General features: G+C 39.0%; 1 protein-coding gene across 1 annotated transcript; it reads left to right on the top strand.

The window, feature by feature from the left end:
- Positions 1–1,832: 1,832 nt before the first annotated feature.
- Positions 1,833–19,174, top strand: LOC139720715 (TBC1 domain family member 15-like; the record flags this gene model as incomplete). The annotated part of the gene is made up of 10 exons (XM_071632067.1): positions 1,833–1,868; positions 7,495–7,590; positions 8,314–8,458; positions 8,757–8,994; positions 14,155–14,266; positions 15,791–15,985; positions 16,693–16,821; positions 17,453–17,556; positions 18,098–18,192; positions 19,058–19,174. Coding segments are annotated over exons 1-10 (1,267 nt in total), but the record flags the coding sequence as incomplete, so codon positions are not given.
- Between the last annotated feature and the right edge of the window lie 847 nt (positions 19,175–20,021).

Raw genomic sequence — 20,021 nt, 5'->3', positions numbered from 1 at the left:
AAATAACAAACGGGCAGGGAAAGCAATCACATAATAAGGACTTCACACAACAAAAACAGTCAGGGACAGGCTAGGGACACAGAACAAAGAAAACAAAAGGAGAGGGTAGGAGGTCATGGGCAAGGAGCCCAACAGGTAAAGGGAGGGGGATTGGAGCAGGAGGGTGGACAGATAAAAGGCAGAGGAGGTTCAGTAATGATCAACCAATGAAGGAAAAGGATGAATAGGGAGGCAACATCAAACAAGATAAGGAACAACAGAGGAATAAAGAAAGGAAAAGAATGAAATAGCAACAACAGGGGGAAGCAGGGGGTGGGGCTGAGCAAACAAGGAGCCCTAATAAAGTGTACCAAGAGGAGGCAACAAAGTTAAAGTGAGAGTCAACCAACAAATGCAAATAATGAAACATATCAAGGTATATATACACAGTAATGATAATAATGATAATAACAAAAAAAGTTAGTTCCAAACTTAACTAATTTTCATCCAATTTTGATCAAATATTTAGTATTGTGCTCATGAAATTTTATTCTTTCATTTTAGACTAACTTTAAACTGGTCTGGAATTTCCTTTTAAGTTTGTTCATGCTGGCAATATAATTGCCACATGACCAATTTTAGACTTCTGTTTGGAAGTGTCTTAACAGAGCCGCCACTTCACTCGACGGATTCTGCATGAGGATCCCCGAAAGATTATGAGTATTTTTATGTCCTGACAAGAGATCAAAATAAAAAAGAAAAGTGTGCTTTATTTAGGAATCATTTCTGCCCGTGGAAATACATGTTTCACACAAGTACAGTGTACCTCGATTCCCTATTGCTCTTTGGAACTTTTTACCAACTTTTCAGGTTATGTTCAGGTTATGTGGTAGGTTGACATTTATTAGTATCAAGATTTGTTTTTAACCATACCTCATAAAATATCCACTTTTGCAGTAATAGTAGCTGAAGTAGCATGCAGCAAAGCACTTGAGAATGCTCATTTATTTTCATTGAAATCTTCACTATAAGATTAATACATGAAAACTGATTATGTAGAGCCTACATATATTAGTTATTTTTCCAAACACTTAGATTTTTTTTCTTTCCGAAATTGCTCATTTTTTTTTGGGTACTTTTCATGTAGGTCCTACAGTCATAATTATGATATTCTCTTTTCCAGTTCATGAGGAAAAGTTATTCTCTTATATCAAATATACGCCTATGCAGACACTGCAACTTTTTGTATCACTAATTTGAGTGAAATATGACCTAGTGGAGCCAATATGAGCTACTAGTATACGTGTATCACCTGCTTAGATTCATAATGCATCTTTAATTGAATGTCATGTGAGTGAAGACAACCGTGATTAGTGATAGGTCCCTACAGATGCTCACTCCAGATATTTGTTTGTTTGTTTGTTTGTTTGTTGTGTTTTCATCTTGATACCACAAGCTGTATAGCTTTGTGACATAATATATGTTTTCTGAAACTATCATTAGGCCTACTGCTACTAAGTGCTAGTATTTCTTTTTCTGCTTACCGTACCCTAACGTGTTTATTAATTGTTGTTGTTTTGTCATTATGAATCAAGTACTCGCACAGATGATTCATTTTTGTTTTGTTTTCGTTTTTATCAAGTAGTGTCATAAATATCAAGATAGAATGTTTGAGTTCTGAGAAAAGGGTTTGTTTTGGGGCTGATCACCCCATCCAGATTGTGTAAATACGAGTATTCATGATCAGCTGATGTGGCGCACATCACAGCCTTATCAGAGGCATGACGTCATCGTTCAACTTGTGTTGAAACGTCATTATATTTACACTACGAGATCCAAGGAATTACGAAGATATGGCAAATCCGGCAAATACTGACATTGTGTCTGAGGTAAGTTCCTGACTTGACACGCGATACAATTTTTTTACGAGAGATGAGACGTTTACGAAGAAACAAAGTGCTGGAGGTAATGATTAGTGTTGGAAATGTACGAATGAGTGGTAGAGTGGGTTCGAACAAGTTACTGGTAGTCCCGTACCTTTATATTCATGTTATATCTGTCATAGCTTCACACCACATTCATAATTCATGACATTTCTTATTCGTGACGACCGTTAGTGAACTCTCAGAATTTTACAAAGTAGACTGAATCGGCGCCATGCATTCCATTGCAAGGTGACCTAAGCCTAGGTCAACTGAGATGCATGTCTAGATGTGTGAGTACCCATGCCTCGATATGGGTCCACAGGTTCCATTTTGTTTGTAAAGACAATAAGTATTTTATTCCATCTCTAGCAACAGAGGTTTGGTTGGGGCACCACCTATCGACAGGGCACCTTCCCATCGACACCCTGCGTATCATGGCTGTTTGCGTATAGAACAAAAAAGTACGCGCGGGATTAAGTGTCATTAGCTATAAAAACAATAAAAACGAAGAAACGAAAATCAAACTCAAACAAACCAAGCTAAAAATTACACATCCGATCAGTAACGACGCATGGCTGTGAAATTCACGTGTATTACCTATGGCCTGTGAAATTCACGTGTATACCTATGCTGTGAAATTCACGTGTATACCTATGGAGGAGAGGGGGTGTCGATCGCAAGGTTCCCTTTTTAGCTGCGCGAAGAAAACGGAACGCACGCACTAAAATTGCGCTATTTTAAAACGGAGATTCATAATCAACGAGACGGTCACGACATTCAAAACTGCAGTATTTATGGCATATTTGAGGTAAGAATTAGGCGGATTTGTATTATATTTTTAGAATAAACAAGCTACAGATCCTTAGGGTGTCGATACGTGGTACCCCCAACCCTTCTAGACTTCGTTCTAGATAACAATTTACCACATTAATTTTGCTAGTCTAGAATCTATAGATTCTACAATTTACAAGTTTCTACGAGGACTAAAACTGAAGTGTTCCGTCTTGTATTCTAATATATATTATGTGACATACAGTATCTTGCAATTTTCATATAACAGGGGGTTAAAAATCGGTGTACAAATGACTAATGGTAAATTTTATTAAAGTTGAATAGAAGTTGGTTCTGAAATTCAGTTCCTAAAGCGCACACAAAGCAAAGTTCATAAACACATACTGCATAGAGTCTAGTTCTACAGACACTCTCACTCAGAACTGCATACAGACAGAGCAGAGGTAGACACATGGACACACATGATACTGTATGCACATTTCTCAACCGACTTCTTTCAACTTGCCATAATCATTGTACTAGAACCGGTACATGCACATTGATTATTTGCTCCAACATGCCTTCATGTCAAAGATATGTCGCATGATATTAGATGGCTACATTAAACTTCAATTTCAGATTGTGCAGGCAGAGGTATATGGTGATTGTTCTTGGAGTGAGTTGTTTTGAGTGGCAGCATGGAAGTTGAGGTCAATATCAATGCTTCCCGACAACCTATTTAGTTCAAATTTATGTGAGTGATCAGGGAGTGTTAATTCACAAAGCTGTTCTTAAAGTTAAGAAGACTTTACCCAAGAACGACTGATGATCATTTCTTATGTGCTATACAGTCAAACTCGGATACCTCGACATCGGATAAGCCGAATATCACTTACCTCGGGGGCAAAATGAAAGTCCCGATTGTTCCTATGGAGTTTCCGTGTATTAAAATTCGCGTAGCTCGAAAAAGATAACTCGAAGTTCGGTTACCTCGAAGGGAAATCTAATGTCCCGATCTTAATTAACTTATTGTTTTTCCCAGCATGTTGCTCGAATCGAAATTGTAAACATCACTCAGCATCTCCGATTAAGCGCGCGTGGACAGCGAAGACGTGTCACATGTTTTCACACTCGATTGTAAATATTCTGAGACCAGAACAATCGCGCGCCCAAGAAGAAATACCCGATACACAGCTGACAAGGAAAATCCCCAACACCACACGTACATGGGTATGCACATAGCACCCGTGCCAATGGAGTGCTTTACGATAGAGCACTACGCGCTGCCCCATCATTTGCTTTTCTTTAACCACTGTGTTTTGATTTTTGATCGAGACAGTCATACCGTGCGCGTAGATTTCTCAACCGTCGGGGCGCACCTGCTTACGTTGACAGTTATATCTTTGCCATTAATCACGCTCCACTGTCAAAACATCAATCTACCTCGTAGTGCCTTTTTTTAAACTATTTTTTTTTTTGCCTTTCACGAAGTTTACTTCCCCGAGAACGCAAGCACTGAAACTTTTTTTTCCAGCAATGCGATTATGAAAATCTGGAAGTATAGGCCGATCACAATGAAGAATAGAATACACAGGGCTCCGCACTAAGTTTTATCGGGCCACCAATATCATTGATTTTTATTTTCTGGTGGTCGAAAGTAAAATCTGGTGACAAAAAAAAAATCAGGAAAAACATTAGAAAAACTAAATCGGTCCTACTAAACATAGGCAAATTAATATTAAGCATTATTGAAGTGATACAGATGTCCATGTCTAAAACAAATGAATAGAAAATTCAATCATCTTACTTAGTGTTTAAAGATTTGACAAGTTAATAGGCGTAGATATTATTATAAAAGTTGATGCCAATATATTGAGGAGGTCAAAACTTACGTTTGAAATGAGAAAATGGGAGCATTTGCTGACATTTGTTAGCATCCGACATTTGTTTTAGCATTGTAAAAAACCGAAAGTTACCGTTATTCATTTCTAAATGTAAAAGCAAACAACCGACATTCATTTTAGAATCTTACGGAGCTGAATACTATCGTAATCCATTTCCAAACGTGAAAGCAAACATCCGCTATTTGTTTTAGCATCTAACTGAGCGGATTAATACCATTAATCATTTCCAAAATTTAAAGCAACAATCTGTTATTTATTTTTGCATCGTACGGAGCAGAATATTACCGTTATTCATTTCAAACATCCGACATTTATTTCATTATCGAACGGAGCCGAATGTTACTGCTGTCCACTTCCGAAAGTGAAATGAATCATCTGACAATTATTTTATCATCGCACGGAGCCGAATGTTACTGTTCATTTTTGAACGTAAAGGCAGACATCAGACATTTTGGACTATGAAACGTATAGCTGAATGTTACTGATATTTATTTTGAAATGTACCGTAGCAAATATCTAATATATGTATATTTTTTTATCATCGTATGGGGCAGAATGTTACTGCTGTTCACTTCCAAACATGCCAAACGTAAAAGCAATCATTCGACATGTATTTTAGCATCTTCCGGAGCTGAATGCTATTGACATTTACTTTCGGACGTATCCGGCATTTATTTTATCAGCGTACGGAGTTGAATGTTATTGTTATTCACTTCAGAACATCAAAGCAAACATTCGACATTTATTTTAGCATCTTTCGGAGCTAAATGTTATTGCAATTTACTTTCGAACATAGAAGCAAACATCCAGCATTTATTTCATCATTGTCAGGAGTTGAATATTATTGTTACTCTTTTCCGAACGTCAAAGCAAACATCAAACATTGACTTTACCATTAAACGCAGCTGAATGTTACTGTTATTCATTTCGAAATTTAAAAGCAAACATCAGACAGTTATTTTAGCATCATATGGACATGATGGAGCAGAATATTACTGCTATTTTCTTCCGAACATAAAAACGATCATCTGACATCTATTTTAGCATCTTCCGGAGCCGAATGCTATTGCTATTTACTTTCAAAAGTATAAGGAAACATCCGACATTTATTTAACCATCGTACGGAGTTGAATGTTATTGTTTTTCATTTCCGAACGTCATAGCAAAAATTCGACATTTATTTCAGCGTCTTCCGGAGCCGAATGTTATCCTTATTCATTTCCGAACGCAAAATCAAATATCTAACATTAGTTCTAGCACCATACGGAGCTGAGTCTTATCGTTATTTCATTTCCAAAAGTATGAGCAAACATCCGACATTTATTTTAGTATCATACCGAGTCGAATATTACCGTCATTCATTTCCACAATTAAACGCAAAACTCTGACATTTATTTTAGCATCTTACGTAACCGATTGTTACCGCTGTTCATTTTGAAAAGTGAAGGCAAACATCCGACTTTTTTTTTTTTTGGTGGCGCGAACGGGCCACCAAAATCTTTATTTCTGAAATTTTGATTTCATTTCCTATTTTCACTCAATTCATTCATATAAAAGTTGATTCAATTCAAATTGACAAGCATGCAAACAATCACTAGGCACTATAACAGACACCATGTTGAACATCGATAAACGTTGAACATCGATAAACATCGGACAAGTCGAAGAAAATTCGACGTACGCGTACCTCGAAATTCGCGTACGTCGAACCATTTTCTTCAGTCCCGACGAATTCGAGGTATCCGAGTTTGACTGTACTTATCAGAATCTCAATAATTCAGCACAAGAACTGATCACCAGTCGTTCTTTAGTCCTTCTTAACTTTAAAAACAGCTTTGTGAAACACCCCCAGGAATATAAAGCTATTTACATTGTAGTATTTCCTGTGATTTTGAAGCCATTTGGTTTGGTAGAAATTGAGGTAGGATACAAAAGTACATTAGTGCCGACCAAGGACCATATTGACATGCCATCTCTGCCAGAGAAGATGTGATGCTTCTTCACTCTTGCACAGTGACACTCATAACTACCAAACCAGAAATCCCCATGTGTGCAGGGAACTGTGTTTACATATAATTATAAGTTACTTAGTTTTTACACTGTGTTTCATGTTTGATTTCAAAGTCACCAGATGCATTGATGACTGACTGTATTGTAAAGATAGTTGTGATAACTTTAAAATAATGATAATGATTTCTACAATAACCAAACCAGAAATTCTCATTAGAATACAGGGAACCAGCTGTGTTTAGTCATTGATTATTTCGTTTTTATACTATGTTTCTGCTGGACTTCAAAGTCACCAATGCAGTGATGACTGACTGTATATTTTAATATGTGCAGCAAAAGTTGTGCAGCCTTATCTGTTTCTCACCAGATGGAAGAAAGACAATTACCTTCGCATGAAATTGATCTATCATTATCTCGATAGTGATCAATGCAGAGTTTATACTCTGCTGTATGGGCATATTCATGAAAGTTACTCACATGTATGTAACATGATCATCTGATGAGATGGCTTTATTTTGAGGTTTGAGTGTAGATTACAGGATGCTTGAAAACAAGCCTCTCAAGTGTCCCGATGCTGTTGACTAATCAATGTTAATTTCCATCCCTGCAGCAGCTATGTCAGCAAACACTGCACTGCTGTGTAAGTTTGATTTTTGAACCTTTTTGTGAATCTGTCAGCATGAAACAACTCTGGTGTGTCTGATGGTTCATGTTTTTACACAAAAAGCAAGAGCTTAAAATGTAGTTATAAATCTCATAGGCACAGCTTGTCGTTTTGAATCGGTAATCCATTATTGATCTATAATTCCAGTGCTGCTACATGTACAATAGTTCTTGGCTAAGGTTGTTGATTTGTATCATACCTTTTATTCATATCTCAATATTTGTATGCTTTGCATTATCAGGTGGTGTTCCAGCAGAAAGGGGTCTTCATTCACACCACTCATGGAGATTCTGATGATGATGTGCTACTGGAAGGAAGAGTACAACTCGTTAAAAAGGTTTGTCATTCTTCATATATGTCTTTATGATAAGTTTTCGGCATTCATCTCTCATTCGAGAGATGGGCAGATACAATCTTTCAAAAATTATTTTCCTTGTCATCAGCATTAATTATTGTAATAACCATCCTCATCATCATCATCATCATCATCATCATCATCATCAGTCATCAGCATTAATTATTGTAATAACCATCCTCATCATCATCATCGTCATCATCATCATCATCATCATCATCATCATCATCATCATCATCATCATCATCATCATCATCATCATCATCATCATCATCATCCCCAGCATCATCATCATCATCCCCATATGATTTTGGTATCATTGGCATTTGGGAAGTGAAAGAGTGATATCAATGTGTAGAACTGTGGCACGCAAAAAGGTTAAGTGGCAATTTGTATGTTCTTGTTAATATGTTGTGGCGCAAGTTCACTACTTGAATTGACTGTCCTGCATTCTATTAAAAGCCACTTCCTGAAAAGCCTGTGTTGGACTATGACAATGTACTTATGTAGCTCTGATTGATATATACAATTTGTAGAGCGACTCAAAAGCCCTGCACTTTGCATGAAGGTACATCATGTAATTGTTCACTGGGTGATCGCTTTGATCTGCATGGAGAATGGTGATAGGGCGTGTGTGCCGCATGGATTTTGCCTCTTGTCCGGCAATCCATCTTGTTTTCTTGACCATCCAAACTAAATTTTCAGGATGGCAACAATATGCTCTTACAGAAACGGGGGGAGTATGTGGAGTGGATTCCCATTCAAGAGGGCGGCTTCAACCTTCCCCAACCAGACCAGGACTGGACAATGGTCAACACGGTCAGCTACCAGCGGGATGCTCGAGCAGCGGGTATGCAGAACTTGAGTCTTTACTCTAAACACAGAAATTAGATTATTTTTACAGTTAAACATGAAAGGAGTATCAGTTATGATGTATGGAAATTCTTTTCTGTTCACTGGCTTTGAATTGAATTCATAGTTTCTGAGAATGTCAAATGTACCAAAATATCCTTTTCACCATGTTTTTCCATTTCTCTGAAACTTTACCTGACCATTGGCTTATGAGTTAGTATAATCTTCTTTTTTTTCTTGGTGTCCAAATGATTTGTTTATTAATTGGCTTGTCTTGTTTGTTTGTTTTTTGAAAGATGAGAACGTGGTGGTGAATCCCCCTACATCTGGAGCCATGGCTCCTCGGAAGAGCAAGTACGCCATGAGCTTCTCCCTGTCGGACGTCAAGACCATCCGGCGGTCCAAACAGAACCTCGGCTGGTCCTACCTCGTCTTCACCCTCAAGGACAACGTAGCCATGCCCCCGCTCCACTTTCACGACGGCGGCAGCTCAGCCCTAGTCCATACCATAGAGAAATATGTCATGCTGACAAAGTGAGTGCCAACTGTCTTTCTCTGCCTTAACCAACTGCTGGAAAGCTAAAGATCTGGTAGTGTGACGATTCATGGCTGGCTGATTCATTCGCTGCCCACGTGGATACATTCAAAAACCACTGAAAATAGCACTGGTCAGCAAATATGTGCATTGATGCATACAGCACCATACCCTCATCGGTAATGCAGGGCTCCACACTAACTTTTATTTTTGGTGGCCCAAAGGCAAACATCCGACCTTTTTTGGTGGCCCGATCAGGCCACCACATTCTTCATTTCTGAAATTTGGGTGGCCCGACATGCGTTTTTGGTGGCCCCGGGCCACCGGGCCACCGTTAGTGTCAAGCCCTGGGTAATGGCAGACTGTAGTCGAAATTCTTTTGCTGTGTGTGTACTTATACAGAGATCAGTGATGAAGCCACACACAATTTGTTACGGGGAATCTCGAATGCGTCCATGCTGGGCCAGCCTTCCCACTACTTGGTGGTATCCCCACTTTGCCGGGTCTTTATGAGAAAGAATCTGGAAGAGTGATTTTTTATTCAAGTGTGTCAATTGTAGGGGAGTTCCGAGATAAATAAAAATGTGTGTGAGACTTTTGAGAAAAGGAAGGTATTTTCATGTGTGTGTATGCATATTTTTGTAATTATCAGTATGTACAATATATTGCCTAGAACTTGTGATTGAAAAAAAAAGTCTCTGGTGTATTACATGGCAAATGGCATAGATATGCTACTTGAAGTGCATCTATGCATTGATTGGAACTTGGGTGAATCCCTCAGGGTTGAAGGTCAAAGGTTACTAAACTTTGGCTTTTAAAAAAAGATTCACTTTCAGTCAACTTTATCGAGGGTTCTCCAGTGGTAATTTTATGGTATGCCTGAAGGCTTCAACTTTGAGCCAAATACTGTAAGACACCATATTTTCGCGGCATGAAATTTTCGCGAATTGGAGCCGACGGCCTTTTTTGTGGCATAAAATATTCGGGAGTTGCCTGTAACATTCAGTGCATTTAGTGTAGACAAGAACTTTCGAGTGCATTTTAATTTTGCAAATCTTGGCTCTTGCAAAATTTGCAAAATTAAAATGCATGCGAATATTCCTCATTTTACAGTATCTGCTTGAAATGACTGGAGTGAAAGGCCAAAGGTCAAAGTTTGCATTACTGTTGATATAAATTTTAAACATTGAACATGAAATTGGGCCATCATTTTTAAAGGGACACAGTCCTCACGAAATTAAAAAAAATATGTTGTTGTTGGTACCTCCAATGAACTACTTTCACCAAAAACAAACTTTAAAATCACCAAATAAGCTCGTACATTTTGGTTGAAAAAGTGTGACTCTGCATGGTGAATATGCTAATGAGCAAGTCTTGGCGGAGAGTCATACGTCGTCGATGCACAACTCTTCCCAGCCGTGTTCTGCTCGTTATCCGTACGCTCCCTAGTTTACCCGGATGCATGAAGACGTCGGTGGCTACTCCGACTCGTATTTGACATTGTTTCTACGTTGTGTGTGTGTGTGTTTGTGTGTGTGTATGTATTGTGTATTATATTCGCACGTGTGGACGGTACAACTAGATGATAGATCTACGGTAGATACGCGTAGGCACCCCGTACGCGGTTTGCCCTTCGCACTTTTCCAGTCTCAAGCGCAGCTGCAGCCCTACCTGTCGCCGCTCATGCATGTTCTATAGTACGTACAGAGTGTACATTTGTAGGTAGAAACGATTCTACACAGGCCTGCTAGTACACTACAGGGGCGACCGCATTCAGCGTCGTCTGGTCAGGCTATCTTACATCAGTAGTTTTGCTCGAATCGTGCAGAAAATTTCCCAGGAAAATCCTTTTTTCCGTCCCAGACCAACAAACGTATCGTGAAAGGTGAGCTGTATGGCTGGGAAATGTCGGTACAACGATGCCGAACAAAAGAAACTTAGGGCCTACAAAATCTCGAAATCGTGTTGTGACCTACCTGTGCGTGGACAATTTGTGAAGCGATGTTTTTACGTGGACCGGCAGGCTGTGGCCCTCGGTTATAAACCGAGAAAACTCCTGAAACCAGATGCAATCCTGACCATTTGCTCACATGAGTTATAAAACAGAAACACCAGAAACACCTCGAGCATCGACTTCGAAGAGAACCGAGGGAAAAAAGCATAGAGAGGTAAGGAAAGTGGCTAGCTATGTTTAATTTACCGTGGGCCTGCAGCCGGGGTTGGACTGCAGTACAGTGCCACTGAGCTAGCTGCTGCCAGTGCCGACTGGACATGCACGGCAAAGTGGAGCGAAATCATATCCCTACGACCCCCTGTGTTTACCCTTCCCGGCTCACGTCTTATTTTTTTTTTTTGAGGAAAGGCGATTATCTGACTACTTACAGAAATATTGAGATACAAACAATATTTTCTTTGAAGAATTCGACTCTCTCATGCACAGGTTATCTTCGGTTTGAATGCCAAAATCGACTGGACGGAGTCGAGTGTACTGTGTATGTATACATATTGGTATGGTAAGGATTTGCGCGCGAGAGTGGTTTCTACGCTAAGAAGTATGCAACACGGACGGAAGCTAGAAAACGACCGTGCCTATTTGATGTCAAGTTCATGGTATATTTGGTTTAAAAATACATATAAATTTATGTTTACAATATTAATTTTTCGTAAATTATATATATCTAAGCTTGAAATATTTTGTTTGAAATTATAAAACCACAAACTTTCACATTATATGATAAAATTGCAACTAATCATTTGAACACTTAAATTGGTTTTTAGAGGCACGGCTGTCAACTTGGTGAGTAGGGCATGCACTACGTAGCATCTTTTTGCCGGCTCTTTCACGATCGCTTGCAGGAATTATTTTTCAAAAATCGCGTACGGAGACAATTTTTGATGTCCAAGCGTATAAATTGGTGAAAGTTTATATTTTTTACTCTTCTTAATTATCAGTACAGTGAAAATCTCAGGACTGCTTCCCTTTAAGAAAAGGAAAATGTGTGACTGAAACATTGTCACATGTATGTATGTTAAAAAAAAGAAGAAAACAATGCATCTGTGTAAGTTTGATTAACCATTATTGGAAGAGATGTATTTACATGTACAGTAGAAATGCAGAATGATTGTATCCCCGAACAGAGTTCGGAGGATACTATGGATTTGGCCTCATTGCGCCGCTGCCGCGTCCGCCGCAGAGATTTACTTGTGAGCGCTCTACTGGCTGCAGTTCTTCTTAGATCATCTTCAAATTTGGCATGAAGGTGTATTATGGTAAAACAAAGACACCTTTTGTTTTTGGTTGTGGCGCCCTCGCTTGTTCCGTCTTTATACATGAAAAGGTAAGTTTAACAGGGTCTGCTTGTGTGTGCGACACTGGCCTTGTTTCATGACCGATTTTTTCCAAATTTGGTATGTAAATGTGTCATAGTCAAATCTATACACCTATACCTATTGATAATGCTGCCCTCACTGTTCCACCTTTTACAGGGTCAAAGGTCATCCTGATCATGTCAAAATTGGTAAAAGTGCTTATTTATGCAATAACTTGATTGTTACTCAACGGATTTTATTCAGACTTGCTAAGGAGGTGTATGGGTGGTCATTCTACATGAAGGACACAACAGTTTGTGGTGATGGTGCCCTCAGTGTTCCGACTTGGATGCCATGTCACATTTCTTGTGTGTGCTCTATCAGCCACATTTCTTAGCAGATTTTCTTCAAATTTGGCAAAAAGGTGCATTATAGTGAAATGAAGATGCCTATTTTTTTGGTGGTGGCGCCCTCGCTTGTTCCGTCTGTATACACGAAGCTGTAAATTTTTCAGGGTCTGCTTGTGTGTATGATCCTGGCAGTGTTTCTTGACTGATTTTTTTTTTTCAAATTTGGTATGTAAACATATTATAGTCAAATCTAGACATCTTTACATATTCAAATTCTGTTATTTCTGTTATTTCTGTGTTTTGTGTTATTGTTTTGTTGTTGTCGTCGTTATGTTTTTTGTGGCCAATTGCATATCTTCCTTTCCGTTCAATTTTCCTGGCACATCTGGCCCCATTAGTGTCTGTGCCACAAATGTGATATGTTACATAGTTTATACGTTTGCATTCTAAAATCCTAGTAAGTATTGTTTAGTATCAGCATCATATATCAATGAGTAAAATGTACAATAGTATATAGAAGAATTTAAAATGAGTATGTTTTATTGGTATAACAAATTGGTGCTGTTGTTGTTTTGTTCCAGTGTTCCACGTCTTACAAGCTTGGCTTTTTTAGTGGAACACTGTTTTCCATCATTGTGATTATTTACTATTTTTGTTGCCATGGCAAAGTGCATTGTTTCTTTTTTACGACATCATTCGTGTATAATCGTATACTTTATATTGTATTGAAAAAATCCTTTATCAGACGAGTGTAAAAGAAATGGAAAAAAAAATTGTATCACTTTGGATTATGTCAACTTTTTCTTTTCTTTTCTTTTCTTTTTGATGATGGAAATGAATAAACTATTGAATTGAATTGAATTGAATATTGATACTGCTGCCCCCACTGTTCCACCTTTTACAGGGTCAAAGATCACCCTGATCAGGACAAAATTAGCAAAAATGCTTATTTATGCAATAGCTTGATTGTTAAAGTGCAAACATTGGTTCCCAGTTGCCATATCAATCAACAGTTTAGCCTAAAAAAATCATCCAAATGGGGTGTGGGGGGGGGGTGGGTTCAGGGGATACATATGCTCAATCGGGTCCCCCAGCCGAGTGCTCTAGTTGCTGATGGATATCATGAGAAATTTGATGGTATCTTTCCAATCAGTGGGTGCAGGAAATGATCCTCCTATCAGTCGTTTTGTTTATGTAGCTGAAAATGAGGAAATGAGAGTATTGTTACATGATGGATTGTTAGCCTTGAATGCTGAACGCAGTGCAGTACACATACACACTTGCACACATGTATTTTTAGTTACCCCCTGCTTGTTCACAGAAGACAGGAAATAAAATAAGCAGGAGACAATGATTGTATCTTTTAGTGTAACCATTGGTAAATTTTCAGTGAAATTATAGACCCCTAATTCATATGTCAAAAATTATGGTCTACCCAACACTACGTTGTGCTTGTAATGAAGGTCCGCAATGAAGTTAGTTTCATTTCTTATGTTCCAGATCCCCCAATGACACAAGACTCTACATCGTGACGCCAAATGACACTGCCGCCCTCTCACGATCTTTTAATGAACTGCAGATCCTGGGGGAGACGTCATCACACTATGTTTCTGTAAGTCTCCATTGGGAGGAAAAAAAGTTTGTGTAGTTGCTGTACAGTATGTCCCAAAAAAATTGCAATCAGATTTTTGCATTGATAACACCCAAAATGATTACACTGTCTAAATGCTACTTCAGAGTCTTGAAATATAACATCTTAGCTCTATTTTGCAGAAAACCCCATTCAATTTGGTTAAGCGGTCCCAGAGAAATGTAGATTGTTGTAAAGCATGTCATGAGTCTGGTTCTTCCAAGTTTAGCACTTCGATGCTCTTGTGTGTGAATACAATAGACAGAACTTGGAGGGAAGAGATTTCTGACATCCTCTACAAAACTCCTCATTTCTCTTTGACCACTGAAGCAAATCGAATGGGGTTTTCTGTAAGATGTGGGCAATTAGTGATAGTTTCAGACCCTGAATTTGTATTTGGATTGATTCACTATTTTTAAAGATATCATTACGGAAGGTCCCGTTGTAATTTTTGGGGGACATACGGTACATTCCATCAAATTAGTCTGCTTTGCTTTATATAGTTCAAGAGAGTTACACATGAAATTTAGTTTGTTTCTTGTGACCACTGCTTTCTTTCATTCATGGAATAGGAATGATATGTTTGTGCTTTTGCTTTGTTCCTAGACAGGCATGAAATTCTCCATATCGCATATAGCTATAAAAGAACCAACGTTGGCGACGCACTAATTTAATCGGCGTATTTTGGAGCAATTTGCAATCAACCCCACTTCTGGTTGCAGCTATCGCTCCGCGCGCTATTATGCATGCATGCACACTGCGTGCAGCAGTGCGGCTAGCGTCCCACACACTTATTCATCGCTTTTGTTGCATTAACACGTACGTATACTTACTCGCATTTCGTCTGACCCGTTTGAGTCTTATTTCGCTGCAAATTCACCGAATTGGAGAATCAACAGTGAGATTTTTGTGTAAGATAAGTGAGTAGATAAGCGTAAACATCGCTAATACGAACGGGTGGTAACTGTTTCAAGTCCCTAGTCCATGTCACTGCTTTCCCGCTGAGATCGCGAACTGAGCCGTCCGCTGTAGTCACTCTGCGCCGCTTCCTCTCGGAGGCTGCGTGGTCGCACTCCTCCAAAATCGGATAAATTTTTGCGGCTTTTTCGGCGAGATTTTCTAACTCAAATCGTCGTTTTCCAGTGCAAGGCACACCCCTTTCGACAAGATATTTCTTCAGTTGAGGAACTGTCATGTTCTTGAATCTTTCGCAATCATCCATGATTAATAGCTTTTAGAAAGACACTCGCTGAAAAGGTAAAATTTGCGTGACCGATGTTGAGCAGACGCTGCCGATGCAAGTGAAACTGTGCGTTGGCGTGCAGTGCATGCATTGCGTACGTAACGCGTTGGCGATAACCGGAAGTTAAGCTGACTGCATAAAAGCCAGGATGTTGATTGCGCAATGCATTCTAGGACGATATTTTGCTATATGCGATATGGAGAATTAATCATTTTTCATCAGAAATTACACCGGTCCATATTTGATTATTTTCTGGTATCCAGAAATTTGTGAAAGATCCCGTATCCATGACGATGGGTGGCTTCTCCAAGGTGACCAACTTTCTAAAGGATGCCCTCCTGATGCCAACGAACACCATGCGGCCGGCGGATGAGTACGGGGACCTGATGCCAGACCTGGAGGGGCTGAGTGTCAACCTCCAGGCGGAGCAGGGCTACGAACTCATCTCGCAATCCCAGGTAAGGGTGTCAGCGATGGATATCCCGTTGTGATGAGGAGGGAGTTGGGTTGGCCACGAGCGTAACCATAGATTTGTTTGCTATGATTGTGACCAGAGAATTATCATTATGTGAAACAGATGAATTGTTGTAGACATTTGTGGCCAGAGATTTTGAATTGTCAGTGTAGCCAGCCAGAAATTTGTTAACATTCCGAGTGGGCAGTGGAATGAATCCCCCCCCCCCCCCATGCCCCCTCACAGGCAGATAACTGATGACATGTTTCATTGTACACATCGATAATTATATTCATATTCAGTACCATACCATTGTCCCATATTCGTCAGTGTTTGTAAATGTTCATTCCGATGAAAGGTATTATGGAAGTAGAATGTCTGTTTTTTAAAGTGAAGTGGCATGAGTTAGACCAGCACATACTAAGGTAGCACTTAAGTTGTATTCCACATGTATACATACAAACTGTTACTTGATATCTCAAAACAAGTTGTGGCATTTTGTAGACTTGGTCTTCCCATTACAAAAGAAAAACAAAAACAAAAGCAAGTGACTTCATAGATGGCATATTTCTTGTAGCTCCTAATTTAGACAATTATTGTTAGAAAGAAATTAGTTGTCAAAATCATTTGTCACCATCATTTATAAGTCCACTGTGTGTTGTATTTTCTGTATACTGTGATGTGTCTTCATTGCCGGTATCTTCTCATCAGATTCGGCTGTGCCCAAGACCAGAGGTGGAGCGCCAGAAACCTGTTGACCTACTGGAGTGGAACAGCTTCACGGACAAAGAGGGCAGGATTACGAACATCAAGTCTGTCATGCAGAGGATATTTGGAGGGGTGAGGAGGGTCATTTGTTACAGAGGAAGTCCACACATTTCTAAAATTTACCTTACCCTGTTTAAGATGAGTCCCGAGTATACTTGGGCAGGGGCCTATGCGTGTTATAGCAGAATCAGTCCCTTCTCAACAAGTTAATTATGACAATGTACATGTAGTATATTGTGCAGTGTTTTTATCTTTATGCATTTTGCTAAATGTGCGACATATCATCTCCAAGATTGGAAGTCACTCATATTTCTCCAGAAAAGGGATAACACTTACTGTATTTCTCATTCATTTTGTGTGGTTCTCAGGTATGAATTCAACCACTTGCAAAAATTGTCTTCCAAGTACCAATTTGCAAAATGCTGGTATATGGTATATGCAGTATCAAGACAAATGGAACAGGGAGATACTCATGAAAATTGGACAAATGCAGTGAGAGGTGTGAACTATTCCAGCTTTGTAAGCTGTCATGTTAACATGATACTGGCCAGAGTCACATTTATAAAGTTAGATGCGATGATGATGTGTCCACCTCATAAATTCTTCCACATCATATATCAATTTTTATGGCGAGAGCTGGGACATGTCATGGTGATTATATGAGTGACGCCATGCATCTCATTTTTCTGTTTCCTATTCCCAGGGTCTTGTCCCATCACTGAGAAAGGAAGCTTGGAAGTTCCTGCTGAAGTATTACCCGTGGAATTCCACATCGAAGGAGAGGCAGAGCCTTCGGAGGAAGAAAGAGTGAGTTGGCATCTTCAGCTAGGGTCACCTTTTTAATGTGATAGGGTGGTTTGGATGCCTAAATGATCTGTTTTTCCATTTAACTCCAAGGAATATTTACTTAAAAAGGTCTGCAGATGACAGAAATTCAATCATTTGTTTTCCTTAATTTATTCAAATAGATTTAGGTAAATGTGGTCATGTACCAGTCTCACTTTAGATAGATAATAGTGGAGTGCAGAGCAGTAGGTCCTCATCTGAAAGTATCAATTATTTCCGTCTGTGCTGTTTGAGAAAGGAGACAGACGTGGCCCTTGCAGTCTCTCCCAAATACTCATGTAGAGTGACAGCTGCAGGATTGAAGATAATTGTAGGGCAAGATTAAGTGCAGGGATCCCAAAGTTATAATTGATCCTTTCTTTCGTAGAAAGTGTAATAGTCATTGCTATTTTGAACTGCCAAAAATCCCTCAATGCAATAATCCATACCTTCATGGAGTGGCATTTTGTGTGACATGTAAAACAATCTTTCTTTCTCTCTTTTTTCTTTGTCGTGTTTGCAGGGACGAGTATTTCTGCATGAAGGCACAATGGAAGACAGTAACGGAGGCCCAGGAGAAGAGGTTTGCCATGCTCAGAGACAGAAAGAGCATCATAGGTGAGTCGCCATGGCAACAACCACATTTTGCTCAACAGGAATGTGATTATTTTTATTCAAAACCGTTTCCCTGTGTGCAAATGTAGTACAAAAAAAAAAGGAACTGTTGAATTTGACTTCATTTCATCTGATTTGTTATAATTTCAATCATATTGGTCTGAACCGATGTTATTCTACTGCTCTTTTTATTGTCCTGGATAATGTGATTTCAAAAAGCTTCACAACAGTATACACATATGAATATTTACAGGTAGTGGGAGGATGTGACATTGCAGTTGGAACATACTCACAATTGCTTAATAAATTTGCGTGGAAAAAACAGAATTTGACATGATCATCAATCATTTTGTGATGATATGACTCTGAAAATGCCATGCTTAGAAACCGAAAGAAATTAATTTTGTGGTATGAAAAGTCCTGTTCTCAACTTTTATCAATATTTCCCAAATACCACTTCAAATAAAGAAACAATGCATGTTTTGTTTTTGTTGGAAAGTTTGTAGAGAAAGAAATGATATAGGCTCCTGGATTATATTCTTGTTTAATGATTTCAGCTGGACACTGCTGTGAAAATGAAAATAGCTCTCCCTACACAGCTCACACTCATTTGACCAACTAAATCAGGGCTGTAGTCATATGAGAGGTATTTGATTGATTAATAAGTATATCATGGCGCATGCCAGTGTTTTCTGAAAATACTCCACCTGTACATCATCAGCAAGTGGGGTCATTCAAGATTTGTTCTTTTAAGCATGTGTAGTAGCATTATCTTTAATACGCTTGATACTCTGGTTGAGGATTCATGATATTTCTAGTGGGAACGAGAGCCTATGGTTATATGACATTTGTGCGTTGTTCATTACAGAGAAAGACGTGCTACGTACTGACAGGATTCATCCATACTTTGAGGGGGAATCCAACTCACACCTGGACACCCTGTACTCCATCCTCATGACCTACTGCATGTACAACTTTGACCTGGGTGAGTTTGTAGGGTGATCATGTGATTAGTTTATCATCACATGACACCTAATTGTCTATTACCGATAAGGGTAATACAGTTTCCATACACAGCTGCAGATGAAAGTCTTCGCACAGTAATGTGGGGGTTGGACTGTTCCATTTGTCACAGTAGGTGGTGGTAGTGGTCATTGAAGGAAGTTGAAATAATGAGAGAACAGTCTGATGAGAAATTTGCTTTGAAATCACATGACTTGTTTCATTGTCTTCATCGTCTGTCGTGTATTTTGCTGTGTAATCCACATGTTTGTGGTGCTTAGATTGGGTCATTCCATTGAAGTGCAGAGAACTGATGTTCTCAAAATGAATTAATTTGGTGCATCCACAATCAGCTGCAATAACTGACACATAAGCATGTGGTGAACACCATCATTTCATGTTATTCAGAAAATACCAGCTTCTCAGTCTTTCAGTGTCATAAAGTTTAGCCCATTTTTAATACTTCATGACACTTGACACATTAGTTTGTAATAGCTAGCTATGTGGTGAAACATTTTTATTGAATCTTAAATCACAAGAAAGACATTGTGCAGATGAAACACAAAGTATTTGTGTGTGTGTTGGCCAGGAACTACTGTATATGCTATGTGTAAAATGTGTAAAATTTCGGGAATGTAGGCTTACAAAGACAATCGGTTGCAAGTGGTTGAACTCTCAATTCAGAACTACTGGATTGGAAGAAGAAACAAGTACTATCCCTTTTCAAGAGAAAGATTAGCAATATCCCACCGTTGAGATGATACTGAGGTACAAATTTGTGTTGGCTGTTAATTTGGGGAATGTCAGTGGACTTGTGAAATTGGCAAAAC

This window comes from Diadema antillarum, unplaced genomic scaffold (assembly GCF_040938485.1).
Source record: "Diadema antillarum isolate AM-2024a unplaced genomic scaffold, OU_Dant_1.0 scf00000132, whole genome shotgun sequence".
NCBI lineage: Eukaryota > Metazoa > Echinodermata > Echinoidea > Diadematoida > Diadematidae > Diadema > Diadema antillarum.
The sequence above is the reverse complement of the archived record's forward strand: the minus strand, read 5'-3'. Positions and strand labels throughout refer to the sequence as shown.